Source organism: Meles meles, chromosome 5 (genome assembly GCF_922984935.1).
Source record: "Meles meles chromosome 5, mMelMel3.1 paternal haplotype, whole genome shotgun sequence".
Classification (NCBI taxonomy): Eukaryota; Metazoa; Chordata; class Mammalia; order Carnivora; family Mustelidae; genus Meles; species Meles meles.
Window position 1 is genome coordinate 104,871,793 of NC_060070.1, and position 14,460 is coordinate 104,886,252.

At 37.2% G+C, this 14,460-nt stretch overlaps 1 protein-coding gene across 3 annotated transcripts in view; it reads left to right on the forward strand.

The window, feature by feature from the left end:
- Positions 1–14,460, forward strand: part of BEND6 (BEN domain containing 6) — a 49,311-nt gene that overhangs the window by 25,867 nt on the left and 8,984 nt on the right. For all 3 annotated transcript variants that reach the window (XM_046005421.1, XM_046005424.1, XM_046005423.1), the window contains 2 exons: positions 12,497–12,717; positions 14,179–14,371. In XM_046005421.1, coding sequence (XP_045861377.1) covers positions 12,497–12,717; positions 14,179–14,371 — 414 coding nt within the window. The remainder of the gene's footprint in view (positions 1–12,496; positions 12,718–14,178; positions 14,372–14,460) is intronic.

Below are 14,460 nucleotides of genomic sequence, written 5' to 3' on the forward strand. Positions count from 1 at the left end.
TTCTCCCTCCCACACTCCCAGTTGCCATTTCATTTTTTCTCTCTGCCAACTTCTCACACCTCCTCCCATATCCTCACTCTGGGTTGATGACTTTGCTTCTAACTTCATTGAGAAATTGGAGGGTATGAAATGGACTGTCATCTCCCTGCACCCATGCTTTATTTTTTTGTATTTTTGTTTTTTAAGTAAGCTCTATGCCAAACTTGGGGCTTGAACTCACTACCTCAAGATGAAGAATTGCATGCTCTACCAACTGAATCAGCCAAGTGCCCTAACCCTGCACCTCTGCCTTATGCTTCACTCTCTCCTGTCACTCATGATGACCTACCCTCTTGTCTAGCCAAAAACAGTATCTCCACCTATGCATCAGATGCCATCCTCTTTCACCTAAGGACATAGCTCCAGAGCTTCTCCTGGCTCTCCAACACAAGATAAAATTTTCCTTCTCTAATGAATCATTCCCCTTAGCACCAGACTTACTATTATTTAAAAAACAAAACAAAACCCCTTCCAAGCTATTTGCTTCTCCACCTTCCACCCTATTTCTCTCCTCCCCTTTATAGGAAAAACTCCCTAAATGGTCTGATGCTACACACTGTGTTCAATTTTTCCCCTTCTACACTCTCTGGATCCATTTCAATTAGTTCCTTATTGTTCTATTGTAACTTCTTTCTCTTGTTCACTAATAACTCCCATATGTAAGTTTACTGGTAACAAAGTACTACAAATTGCATAACTTAAACAACAGAACTGTGTTGTCTCCCACATCTGGAGGCTAGGATTCCAAAATTAAGGTGTCAGCAGGATCACACTCCCTCTAAAGGCACCAGGGAAGCCCTCTCTCCCAGCTTCTGGTTGTCTCTTGACTTGAGGCCATGTAATGCCAGTCTTCCTGTGATGTTCTCCCCATGTGCTTATCTCTCACCATGTCTAAACTTCCCCATTCTTATAAGGACACCAGTCATACTGGATCAGAGCCCATCTTAATGACCTCAGTTAAATTTGATTACATATATAAAAACCCTATTTCCAAATAAGTTTGCACTCTGAGGTACTAGGGGTTAGGACTCCAATTTATCTTTTTGAGGGGACACAATCTCAAAAACCATTTTTTTTTTTTTTTTTTGAGAGAGAGAGCACAGAGGGAGAGTAAGAGGGAGAAGCAGAGAGCTCAATGCGGGGCTTGATCCCAAGACCCTGAGATCATGACCTGAGCCCAAGACAGATGCTTAGCCAACTGAGCCCCCCAGGTGCTCCTCAAAAGCCATTTCTTGATGATCGTCTAATTGCCCTGTGACCAGCATTTGAGACATTCGGCTATCTCTCCTTCTCTGGAAGTTTCCTCATTTAGCTTTTAGGACACCACATTTACCAGTTTTCCTCTTACACTGCTGATCTTTCTATCTAAGTCCGTATTGCTGATTTATTTTATCATCTTACTCTTTAAATATTTGATGATGTCCCAAGCTCAGACCTTGAACTTCTTTTCTTTCTATGTATACTCACTTCATAGGTGGTCATATCTAATTACATGATGTTAAAATCCATCAATAAGCTATGATTCTCCAGCCTGGACTTCACCCTTTAACCCAAACTCATTGCCCAACTGTGTACATAACATAACTGATAGATATCTCAGATTAACATGCCCAAACCACACTCCTGACCTTCTCTCTCAACCTGTTTTTGTCTTTCTTCCTCATCTTGGTTAATGCTAACTTCATTGTTCCAATTTCTCAAATGAAAAACCAATTTCTATATTTCTTTTACATCATACACTCAGTCCATTGACAAATCTTATGGACTTTACTTTCAAAACATTTCTGGGATACAATCCTTTTTACCACCCCTACTACTGTCACTTAGTCCAAGCTACCATTATCTCACACATAGATTATTATGGTGGATTCCTAGCTGGTGTCACTATTTTTTTTTTAAAGATTTATTTATTTGACAGATAGAGATCACAAGTAGGCAGAGAGGCAGGCAGAGAGAGAGGAGGAAGCAGGCTCCCAGCCAAGCAGAGAGCCCGATGTGGGGCTCGATCCCAGGACCCTGGGATCATGACCTGAGCTGAAGGCAGAGGCTTTAACCCGCTGAGCCACCCAGGCGCCCCTGGTGTCACTATTTTTTATCTTGCTTTTCTCTAGTCTATTCTCAGCACAGTTGCAAGAATAATCCTGTTAAACACAATCAGTTCATGTCACTTCTCTCTTCAGAACCTTAAGTATATTTCCTCCTCACTCAGGGGAAAGCAGAATTCATTTTTATCATCTTTAGTCCTTATGCATTCTGGCTATTTCCCTTCTACTTACCTCTCTTGGTCTTATTTTCTACTACTTTTCCCTCCTTCTCTGTGATCCAGTCACACTGAACCACTCGTGTTTTCTTTGAAGACATCAGACATGTTCTTACTTTAGTGTCTTTGTACTGATCATTTCCTCAAGCTGGAATGTTCTTCCCCCAGATATCCACTTACTCACTCGAAGACCTTACTCTAAATTCATCTTTTCCCTAAACTCTTTCCTCAATATAAAATTTCAGCCTCTCTCTCTGCAATGTTTTTTATCTTCCCCTGCTTCATTTCCTCTTTGGCACTTACACATCTCTATATAATCTATTACATATGTAATATTGTCTACCCCTTCCATACACACACACACACACACACACACACACACACAAGTGTACCTCTAGAAACCAAGTTGTAGAGTTAGCTATTGGCTGGACTTCAGGCAACAGGAACTGCTGCTGTGGTACTCATCATGCATTTCTCATTCGGTAATATTTATAAAGTCCTCCTATATATTAGTCACTGTTCTAAGTACCTAGGAAAATCCAGCAAATAAAACAAAGATCCTTGCTCTCATGGAACCTCCATTCTAGTGGGGCAAGACAGTCAAAAACCGCAATAAGTAATAATTGAATAAATTATATAAAATGTTAGCTGATAGTAGTATGTAAAAAATAAGGAAGGTAAAAGAAGATTGGGATTTGAGGGAGAGCATAAAAACACAATCTTAGGGGCACCTGGGTGGCTCAGTGGGTTAAAACCTCTGCCTCCGGCTCAGGTCATGATCTCAGGGTCCTGGCATCGAGCCCTACACTGTGCTCTCTGCTCAGCAGGGAGCTTGCTTCCTCCTTTCTCTCTGCCTGCCTCTCTGCTTTCTTGTGATCTGTCTGTCAAATAAATAAAATCTTTTTAAAAAATACACAATCTTAAATACAGTCCTAAATAACATGATCATAGGAGGCCTCCTTGTGAAGCTACAGTTGGGAAGTAGGAAGAGAACAGAGAGTTGAAATTTTATGTATAATCCAAATAAGAAAGAGTCTGAGAAAAGAATGCAGAATGGTTATTTATCTTTTGCTCAGTAATGCTCTTAATAACGTTTTAAACTAAGAATCAGGGCTCTTTTTCAGTTTATAAAGCCTACTAACTGAGGAAAAATGGTAGAATATATATGCCATTTTAGACATTCAGAATAGCAAATGTGTGTCCACTATTCATGTATGTTTTAAGCATTTGAAACATGTCTTGTGGACCACAACTGACCAACACCATAAGATATAAAAGGAAAATAGGTGATATATATATATATATATTTTAAGATTTTATTTATTTATTTGGCAGACAGAGATCACAAGTAGGCAGAGAGGCAGGCAGAGAGAGAAGAGGAACAGGCTCCCTGCTGAGCAGAGAGCTCGATGCGGGACTCGATCCCAGAACCCTGAGATCATGACCTGAGCCGAAGGCAGAGGCTTAACCCACTGAGCCACCCAGGCGCCCGATATATGTATTTTATAGAAGTATTAAGTTGTCATTATTTTTAGAGAATAAATGTATACCCAGGAAAAAGAAAGCATCAACTGAAAATTCAACTCTCGTAAAAAATGAGGTTTCAGTAAAGAATCAAAAATCAGTTAAGTTTTGCCCTGGTTTCTTTAAGTATGACATAATGCTTAAGTGAAATGTGTGTGACTCTCCCTTCCCTTCTGAAACCCTATTAAAAATAAACTTAAAATGCATAAAAGCACAAGGTCAGGGGAACTGTAAAGAAGACCACAGCAGATAAAAGATGCCAGTAAAATTTTAGACACTGAAAAGCAGATGAATGAGTAGTAACTGACTAACTGTAAGAATCTGAAAACTCAGCGTCTGGGATGGGGGTGCGGAGTGGGTAGAGGTAGAGAAATTAAAAAGAAAGAAGCTAAATCACACCAGAGAACTATAAATGGTTTAGGATTTGTACCTGTGAAAGGGATTATGATAGTGCTGGTAGTGTGAAAACTGGAGTCATTGAAAGACCTACATAAAGACCTTTTGGGACCACAAAGTCACACATTCTCCCTATGTAGCCTGCAACTACCACCCTTCACTGCAGTAGAAGATGGAGGTTTTCTCTCAGAAGAGGTTGAACCAAAGCTATGAACTTGGACACCGAGCCAGACTGAGGGAGGGTGCTTATTTAAGGAACTCCTCTAACATGGAACACAAATCAAAATGAACAAAGTGGGGCGCCTGGGTGGCTCAGTGAGTTAAAGCCTCTGCCTTCGGCTCAGGTCATGATCCCAGGGTCCTGGGATCGAGCCCCACATCGGGCTCTCTGCTCCACAGGGAGCCTGCTTCCTCCTCTCTCTCTGCCTGCCTCTCTGCCTACTTGTGGTTTCTCTCTGTCAAATAAATAAAATATTTAAAAAAAAATGAACAAAGAGAATAATAAGATCAGAGGGAACAGAGACAATTCGGGGAGCAGTAGAAATTTGCACAAAACAAGAACAGGGTTAGTTTAAGAGAGGAAAATCCAAAGAACAAGGGGGAGAAACCTAGAAATTCAATAAAATGTCTGGAAGTAAAGTTAAGAAAATCTTATAGATATTAGAGTAAGAAGACCCAGAAAAGGAAAATAGAAAAGATTAGGCAAAATAAAGAATTAGTGTCAGAGGTTAAATGACCAAAGACAAGAGATCCTAAAAGATACAAGAGAGAAGAGTGAGAAGTTATTTAAAAAATTAATACCATAAATTTCTAGAACTGAAGGACACAATTTTTTACATTAAAAGATAACACCAGGGGCACCTGGGTGGCTCAGTGGGTTAAAGGCTCTGCCTTCGGCTCAGGTCATGATCCCAGGGTCCTGGGATCGAGTCCCATATCGGGCTCTCTGCTCAGCGGGGAGCCTGCTTCCCTTCTTCTCTCTCTGCCTGCCTCTCTGCCTACTTGTGATCTCTGTCTGTCAAATGAATAAATAAAATCTTAAAAAAAAAAAAGATAACGCCAAAAGCAAAAAGACTTGTCCAAGTCATAACATTGTGAAATTTCAGAACAGCAGAAGTAAAGGGAAGATTCAAAAGCTTTCAGAGGAAATAAACATGTCCCATGCTAAGGATTGGGAATCAGAATGGCATTGGACTCTTCACCAGCAACACTGGAAGTTCCAAGATAAATAAGCAATGCTTTCTAAATTATGGAGGGAATGTAAATCTAAACTTCTATACCTGAGTGAAATCATCAACCAAGTGTTAGGGCTGGTAATACTTTCATACAACATCTCACTAATGTACTTCCTATGATTACTTTTTCGAAGGCTAATGGAGGAAAAACTCCTCCCAAATGAGAAAGTAAATCTAGAAAAATAAAAACATGACATCCAGGGAATAGGTGGACCAATTCAAGAGAGAGACAAGGAGGAGTCATTGAATGATAGTGAAGGGAAACTCCAAGATGAAAAGTATACAGTCGCCTAGAAGCAGCTAGTTCAGACTGTGGAGGAATATGGAGGGCTCCAGAGGAGACAGCTCCAAGAAATATATGAAATTGGCATTTGACATGATATATCCAAATATATAAAGAGACTTTACACCTCTGATAGGAAGTTTAGAGATGTATAGAAGTTTAGGTGAGAGAAATAGGGTAAAAAACAATAATAATAAGGTAATTATTAACTCTAGGGGGAGAATCATGTTTTAAAGAAAAGGCATTGTGAATAATGTTTATATCACTATAATAATGAAAGCACAATATCTATTGAACAATTCTGTTACCACTATTCTGAGAAGATGAGAAGAGTGTGTGTATGTTTGCATGTGAGTAGCAGATATGTGTATTTCTGCGTGGCTGGGAGAGGAGTTGAAAGAGAACAATATTGCCATATTACATAGTTGAAAATCATTAAGTAGGAGTGCCTAACTTGCTCAGTCGTAGAAAATATCACTCTTGATCCCAGAGTGGTGAGTTCAAGACCCATGTTGCATATAGAACTTACTTAAAAAAAAAAAAGAAAATAGAAAATCAGTAAATAATTATATGGATCTGAAAAATCAATAAATAGTTGTATATGCACATTATTATTTATGAGTATGAAGGTAAGTACCAGAAGAAACAGTTAAATGAATTGGAATTGGTGATCTCTAAGAGCAGTAATCAAGAGGGGTGAGTGATAGGGCAGAAGACTACTTTTATTCATTATAAATAAGCCTTATTTTATTTCATTATATTATAATATTTATATATTTTATATATAAATATAATATTTATATATTTATATATATTTATATATTATATTTTTTATATATTTATATATATTTATTTATATATTTATTTATATATATATATTTATATATTATAAATAAGCCTTATTTTATTTCAAAACTGATAAAAGAATAGTATATAAAAGTGCCCCAAATCTAGAAGCTACTATTTTTTTTTTTTTTTTAAGATTTTTTTTTTTATTTATTTATTTGACAGAGAGAGACCACAAGTAGACAGAGAGGCAGGCAGAGAGAGAGAGAGAGGGAAGCAGGCTCCCTGACAAGCAAAGAGCCCGATGTGGGACTCGATCCCAGGACCCTGAGATCATGACCTGAGCCGAAGGCAGCGGCTTAAGCCACTGAGCCACCCAGGCGCCCTAAGCTACTATTTTTTTAAATCAGTAATTTCTTTATAGTTCAGGAATTTCCAGTTATTTTCTTAGGAAAAAAAAGAATCCAGTCAAATTAATTACAAACAATTATAAAATAGCTACTAATAACCTAAACAAGACACGTATGTGATCAATGAAGAAATATAAAAAACTCAGGTGAAGACATATAAATTAATGGAGAGACTTGTCACATTCATTGATGAAAGGAGAAGAGGCCAATTTATCCCCAAATAACTAATACTTTCAGTGGGATTCCAATAAAAATACTAATGATTTTTGTTTTGTTTTGTTTTTGAAATTTGACAATGATTATTATAAAGCTAACCTGAAAAAATAGGCAAAATCAATTAGGAACATTCTGAAAAAAAGAATATGAGGGTATAACCTGTCAACATAAATCATATAAATTTCAAATGATTAAAAATAAGTTATTTATTTATTTGACAGAGAGAGAGATCACAAGTAGGCAGAGAGGACGGCAGGGAGAGAGGGGGAAGCAAGCTCCCCGTTGAGCAGAGACCCCGATGTGGGGCTCAATCCCAGGATCCCGAGATCATGACCTGAGCCAAAGGCAGAGGCTCAACCCACTGAGCCACCCAGGTGCCCCATAACTATACAATTTAAATTAAAAACCTATGTTCTGAATTTTGAGTGGGAAGTACTGGTTTAAATACATGATGAATTTTATCTTTAAAAATTGGTAATACTCTTCACTGAATAGGCCTAAAAGCAAGAGCTCAATAGCAAAGAATACTCTTAGCACCTGGATTTAGTCGTATAACACTTCCCACTAACAGGAGCTAGGGTTCCTTGGAGAAATGGCTGAATCCAGAATTTGCACAGGAAATGTGTGAGATGAGCCCTTTTGGGAGCCTAGAACAGGAAATCCAAATGAAAAACTTGTCATAGTAAAAGCAAGGCAGTTAACAAAGACTATATGGACGTGCCAGTTAGAAGAGGTTCCCAATGGTCAAAGATGAGACAATTTGAGGATCAACAGTAAGGATGACCACTGCAGGTTATCATATATATTTAAATGCATGAGTTCATAATGGTATTCAAAAAAGAAAAAAAAACTTAAAAAAAAGAAAAAAGAAAAAACTTAATGGTCAGCTGAAAACTGGCAAATACAAATTAAAAAAAAAAAAAGCATTTACCCTGCCATTATTATAGGAAATAAACCTAAGTGTAACCGAATAGTTGGTGGGAGGATGTTTCCCTTTGTATAAGAATTCTAGCTAATAAATGAAAAAGAAAAGTATTAGAATATCACAATTTTGGGCACCTGGGTGGCTCAGTTGGTTAAGCGACTGCCTTTGGCTCAGGTCATGATCCCAGAGTCAGGGGATCGAGTCCCACATCAGGCTCCCAGCTCCATGGGGAGTCTGCTTCTCCCTCTGACCTTCTACCCTCTCATGCTCTCTCTCTTTCTCTCAAATGAATAAATAAAAAAATTTTTTTTAAAGAACAGCACAATTTTGTGACTCCTTATGATGTAATGAGTCTAAGGGGTGATCATCAGTAACAACTAATATCACAAAAAAAGCTAACCATGCACTCAATTCTATCTGATAGAATTTTAAAATCCTACCCAAATATAATCAAGCCTTTAGATCTGATTACCAATTTAGAGCTAATTTAAGGAACAGAATAATATGTTAAACAGTACGTCATGGATACAATCAGCAAAATCCCACTGTGGGAAACCATGTAAAACAAATAATCCAGTTTCTTCCATTAATAAATTCCAAGGAAAAAATCTAGGAAAGAGAGAGAGAAAAACCTATAGTTTATAAAAGAGACAGTAACTACTCATAATATGTAGACCTTATTTGGATCCTGATTCAAATAAAGTAAAAACACCAACAATGAGAAAGTCAGAGAAATTTGGACATTTACTAGTTCTTTTATGGATCACTGAAAAAAAAATTAGATTTTTTTTAAAAGAATTGGAAGGGCGCCTGGGTGGCTCAGTCGGTTGGGTGGCTGCCTTCGGCTTGGGTCGTGATCCCGGGCTCCTGGGATCAGGTCCCAAGTCAGGCTCCCTGCTCTGTGGGGAGCCTGCTTCTCCCTCTCCCTCTGCCTGCTCTGCCTGCTTGTAGTCTCTCTCTCTGTCAAATAAATAAATAAAATCTTAAAAATAAAAAAAAAAAGAGTTGGAGCCCTATGTTAGGTGTAGAGATGACTTCAATAAAAACTTAAAATAGGGGCACCTGGGTGGCTCAGTTGGTTAAACAGCTGACTGCGGCTCAGGTCATGATCCCAGCGTCCTGGGATAGAGTCCCGACTGGGGCTCCTTGCTCAGCGGGGAGCCTGCTTCTCCCTCTGCCTGCCTCTCTGCCTATTTGTGATCTCTCTCTGTCAAATAAATAAATAAAATCTTAAAAAAAAAAAACTTAAAATAGCTGTACCATTTTAAAAAATAAAAATAATATTTAAGAACTACTGATATATATTTCTGGTTGTCACAATGGTGTTTTGCTTGTATTTTTAAAATTTCTTACCTTTAAAGATACATATAGAAATATTTACAGATAAAATGAGACACTACCTGTGATTTGTTTGAAGTATTCCTAGATTGGGGAGAAACTGGACAGGGGTATCAATGGAACAAGACTGGCTGTGAGTGGAAACTGGGGGGTGCATATACGGGAGTTTTCAGTTTTTGTTTGTAAATTAAAAGTATCCCTTAGAAGTTAAAAAAAAAAATTGTATCCAGGCAGGAAAAAAAAAAAAGCTCACTTGTAAAAAGATACTTGAACTATACAAAATATATGGCTGAGTATTTTACTGCTTTGAATGCTGAGTGACTTTCTAAGCATAAAATAGATGAATTATACACCAAAGAAAAGACTGCTACTTTAAAATAAAAACTAAAAATTTGTGTATGCTTTCAAAAGATCATGAAATAAAATAAAAACTCTGAAAGATATACTTGCAACTTATAGCAAATAAAAGTTTAAAATACTTAATATATAAGGAAATAAATAAGAATAGATAACACACTGTGCACCCTTATAAGCATTTTACAAAAACTGTCTAAGTTATTAAAAATAGAAAAAATAGGGACGCCTGGGTGGCTCAGTCGTTAAGCCTCTGCCTTTGACTCAGGTCATGATCCCGGAGTCCTCCGATCCAGTTCCATGTCAGGTTCCCTTCTAGGTGGAAGCCTGCTTCTCCCTCTCCCACTCCCCCTGCTTGTGTTCCCTCTCTTGCTGTCTTTCTCTCTGTCAAATAATAAATAAAATCCTTTGAAAAAAATAGAAAAAATACTAAGGGCATCTTGCTGGCAGTTGGTGGACCATGCAACTCTTAATCTCTGGGTCATAAGTCCAAGACCCACGTTGGGTGCAGAGATTACGTAAAAAAAAAAAAAAAAAAGACCTACTAATATTCTGTAGCCTAATTCACAGAAGCTTGAATAGCCAACAAGTATATATTTAACTTCACAATAATAAAATAATTGCAAATTAAATTTTACTGAGATTTCAATTTAACAAAATAGCGAAGATTATTGTTAATGACTAACACCTGTTGTTGATGGTGTGGCAAAATGGTGACTTCTTACATTGCTGGTGGCCATATAAGTTGGAAGAATCTTTCTGGAGAGCAATTGGGCAGTATTAGTTGAGGTTAGAAAACATTTATACCTTTGACCCTATTATTGTGCTTTCAGGAATTTGTAACATTGTTGTGATCAGAGATACATGCGAAGATGTATATGCTAGGTAGTTCACAACAGTTTTGTTTGTAATAAAGAAAAGTTGGAAGCAGAGCATTTGGGTGGTGCAGTAAATTAAAGGACCCACTCTTGGTTTTGGCTCAGGTTATGATCTCAGGGTCTATGGATGGAGCCCTAAATGGGGCTCTGTGCTCAGCACCGTTTGCTTAAAATTCTCTCTTGGAAAAAAAAAAAAATTCTCTCTCAGTCCCCCTCCTCTCTCTGCCCCCCCTGCTCTGCTCTCTCTCCCTCCCTCTCTCAAACAAAGAAATAAACAAGAAAAATTGGAAGCAACCAAAACTTGAAAAAAAAAAAAGAGAGAACATTTAAATAAATTATATAACAGCAATACCTTAGAATAATAGGGAACCATTAAAGTCATGTTTTCAAGTGGAAAATAACCCATCAACAGGTAAATGAAACTTTAATTGCTGAGTATCCATATAATGAAATATTAGTCAGCAATAAAAAGGAATAAATAACAGATACATACAACAACATGAATAAATCTCAAAACATTCTGCAGAGCAAAAGAAAAGTTAGACCAACAACAACGACAACAAAAAAAAAAAACAAGAACAAAAACAAAAAACAGAATTTACCATTTGAAACCATTTATATGTAATTCTAGAACAGGTAAAACTTACTTCTGGCTGAAGAAGTCTGATCAATGGTTGCCTCTAAAGTGAGTCCTGGGATTGACTTGGAAGGGATATGAGGCAACTTTCTGGGAGGATGGAGATGTTCTGTATCTTGCTGGGTATGCATTAACTGGGTATATCATTTTCTCAAGCTCATCTCCCTTTAGCTACTGATTTTAGCTCTCAAATCAAATATTAGTCCAAAGATTGTAGCTTAATAATATGCTTAAGAAAAAAGTTTCAGTCTTTCTACTTCTCCAGCAGCCAATACCCTCAACCATAGAGTGAGGAGTTGAATCAGGGAGGGTTCAAAGTGCCTTCCAACCGCAAAAAAATGTTATTTGTCCTTAGGAAACAAATTAGATATAACCATAGCTAGAGAAGACCGTTTTACATGGAGATTTGAATCTTTGAATGTGTGAGTCTCCATTAAAAAAGGAACAAAGAGAGCGCCTGGGTGGCTCAGTCAGTTAAGCATCTATCTTCCAGCTCAGGTCTTGGGAAATCCCTGCTCAGCAGGGAGTCTGCTTCTCCCTCTCCCTCTGCCCATCTTCCTTACTCATGCTGTCTCTCTCTGTCAAATAAATAAATAAGATCTTAATAAAAAGAAGAGGAACAAAGAGAACATTCAGCTGATTACCAAAATTCATCCTTAATATGTGAAACATAGTTCTGAATCATGGCAATGAATTTTTCTTAATTTCATGAAATTTGACTTCCTGGAAAACTACGCACAAAGGTCACTGAAAATTTATTTTAATAACCTAAATGGAAATGGTTTGATTTAATGGTCTTTTAAACTGGCCTGATGTGAGTATCTGGAAGATGATTGATGCTGGAATCAACAATGTCTCCAAATGAGATTAAAAACCTTCAAATAATACCATTAGCAATTAGAAAAAAGAATAAACTCTTTAAACCATTCATTTTAGTTATGAAGTGATGCATATACACTTAAATGCAACAACCACATGTTTTTGAATTTATATATTATTATTAAGCCATTATTAAATTAAATAATAAAAAGTAAGTATCTCCCAACCACTTTTCTCATCATGTTTATTTTCCAAAAGTAGTAAATGTTAACAATTTGTTCCACCTATTTCTATACATGCAATATAATATGTATGTATACACAATTAAAAATATAGGAATACAGGCCCCTGTTATTTAAAATATTCATAAAGTGTTACTTTTTCTTGCCATTTTAGTGTTACCGCAAGCAGTCACCCAGTTTGAAGAATTGGTTGGTATGGCAGAAGCCCTACTTAAGGGTGGAGGAACCATGTCCACATCTGCATCCACCCTCTGGAGAGCAACAAACAACTCCTCACCAGACTCATTTGCCTCAACGTGCAGTAATTCTAACTCTAATTCCAGCTCACCAATTTCCTTGAAAGCTGAAGAAGAGCATCATACTGATGAGAAACAGGTGAGTTGGAAGCCCTACCCTATCTTTGTCTGGGATACAGTAAATACAAAAATTAAGATAAGACTACAAAATGGTGGGGCACCTGGCTGGCTTGGGCTGTGGAGCATGTGACTTTTGATCCAAGGATTTGTGAGTTTAAGCCCCATGGTGGGTGTAGAGATTACTAAAAAATAAATTAAAAAAAAAAAGGACTGCAAAATGATCACTGTTTTATCAGGTAACTTTAGGTAACTTTTGGTCATGACCATAACATTGCAATTTACATAAAACAATTAACAACAAATCAAAAAAATATTTGTTTCACAAGTATCCAGTTTAGAAAACTAAAGTCAAATTGCAGTCAATGATGAGGTTATTAAACTAGAAAATTCTAGTTTAGTGATGGGTAACTATGCATTGAGGGTTATAAAATTATATCACTGAGTGAAGGTAAATTTCAGCTTCTGCATGCTGGAAGAATATAATCTTTTCCTACTTCTCCAATTCCTCTTCAAGAAACAGAGCTAAAACGACAAGAGTTTCAATAGAATTGGATATCAGCTTTGCAAAATATGCCTTCCAGAGCTATAATTAAATACTAACAATCCAACATTTAGAATATTTGAATATTAGTATATCAGTTTCCTTTTGCTATGTCACAGATGACCACAAACTTAGTGATTTGTAACTACACAAATGTATTATCTCAGAGTTCTGTAGGTCAGAAGTGTGGTAAAATCAAGGAGTCAGCAGATGCATTCCTTTCTGGAGGCTCTATGGAAAAATCTGTTTCCTGCTTCTTTAGGTTATTGTAGAATTCAGTTGCTTGTGGTTGTAGAACTGAGTTTCCCATTTTCTTGTTGACTACAGAGGCAACCCACTTCCAGAGGCAATTTCTAGAGGCAACTACATTCTTTGGTTTATGGCCCATTCTACCGCCTTCAAAGCCAGCCATGGAGGCAAAGCCCCTCTCACAATTCCAATCTGACCTCCTTCTTTTGCCTCTTTTTTCTGACCCATTCTTCTGCCCCCTCTTCCCTCTTTAAGGGCTCCTCTGATAAAATTGGGCTTATCTGGATAATCCAGTATAATTTCCCCATCTCAAGGTTCTTACCTTTAATCACAATCATATAAGGTTACATATTCACAGGTTCCAGGGATATGGATATCTTCAGTAAGCCGTTATTCTGCCTACTACACTTAGTAGGTGTTGTTGAGGTGTTAAACCATCCAATCCAGATCACATGACAAGAGCTTGGATATACTCTGAAACAAATACCTCATAAATATTGGGAATTATATCAAAGATAACATTTAACTCTAACCCCTGAAATGTAAAATATGTATTAAAAGCAAAATACATCCCCTTAAAGAATGTTGATTTTGTTTTCTGGTATGTCTTAACTCAATTAGCAATATATTTCTGCAGATACAACTTTCTTCTCCTTTTTCCAGTTTCAACTATTATGTTGTATTTTTTAGTTCAAGATTGAAAAATGGCAGATTGCCCGTTGTAACAAGAGCAAGCCTCAGAAGTTTATTAATGATTTAATGCAAGTACTTTATACAAATGAGTACATGGCCACACACAGCCTGACCGGAGCCAAGTCCTCTACTTCCAGGGACAAAGCCGTAAAACCAGCTATGAATCAGAATGAAGTTCAAGAAATCATAGGTATTATATGGTTGTATTACACTGTCACATGAATTTGAAATTATTTTACCACTCAAGGTTAAGTTATTCTTTCATGGTCTTTTTGTTGT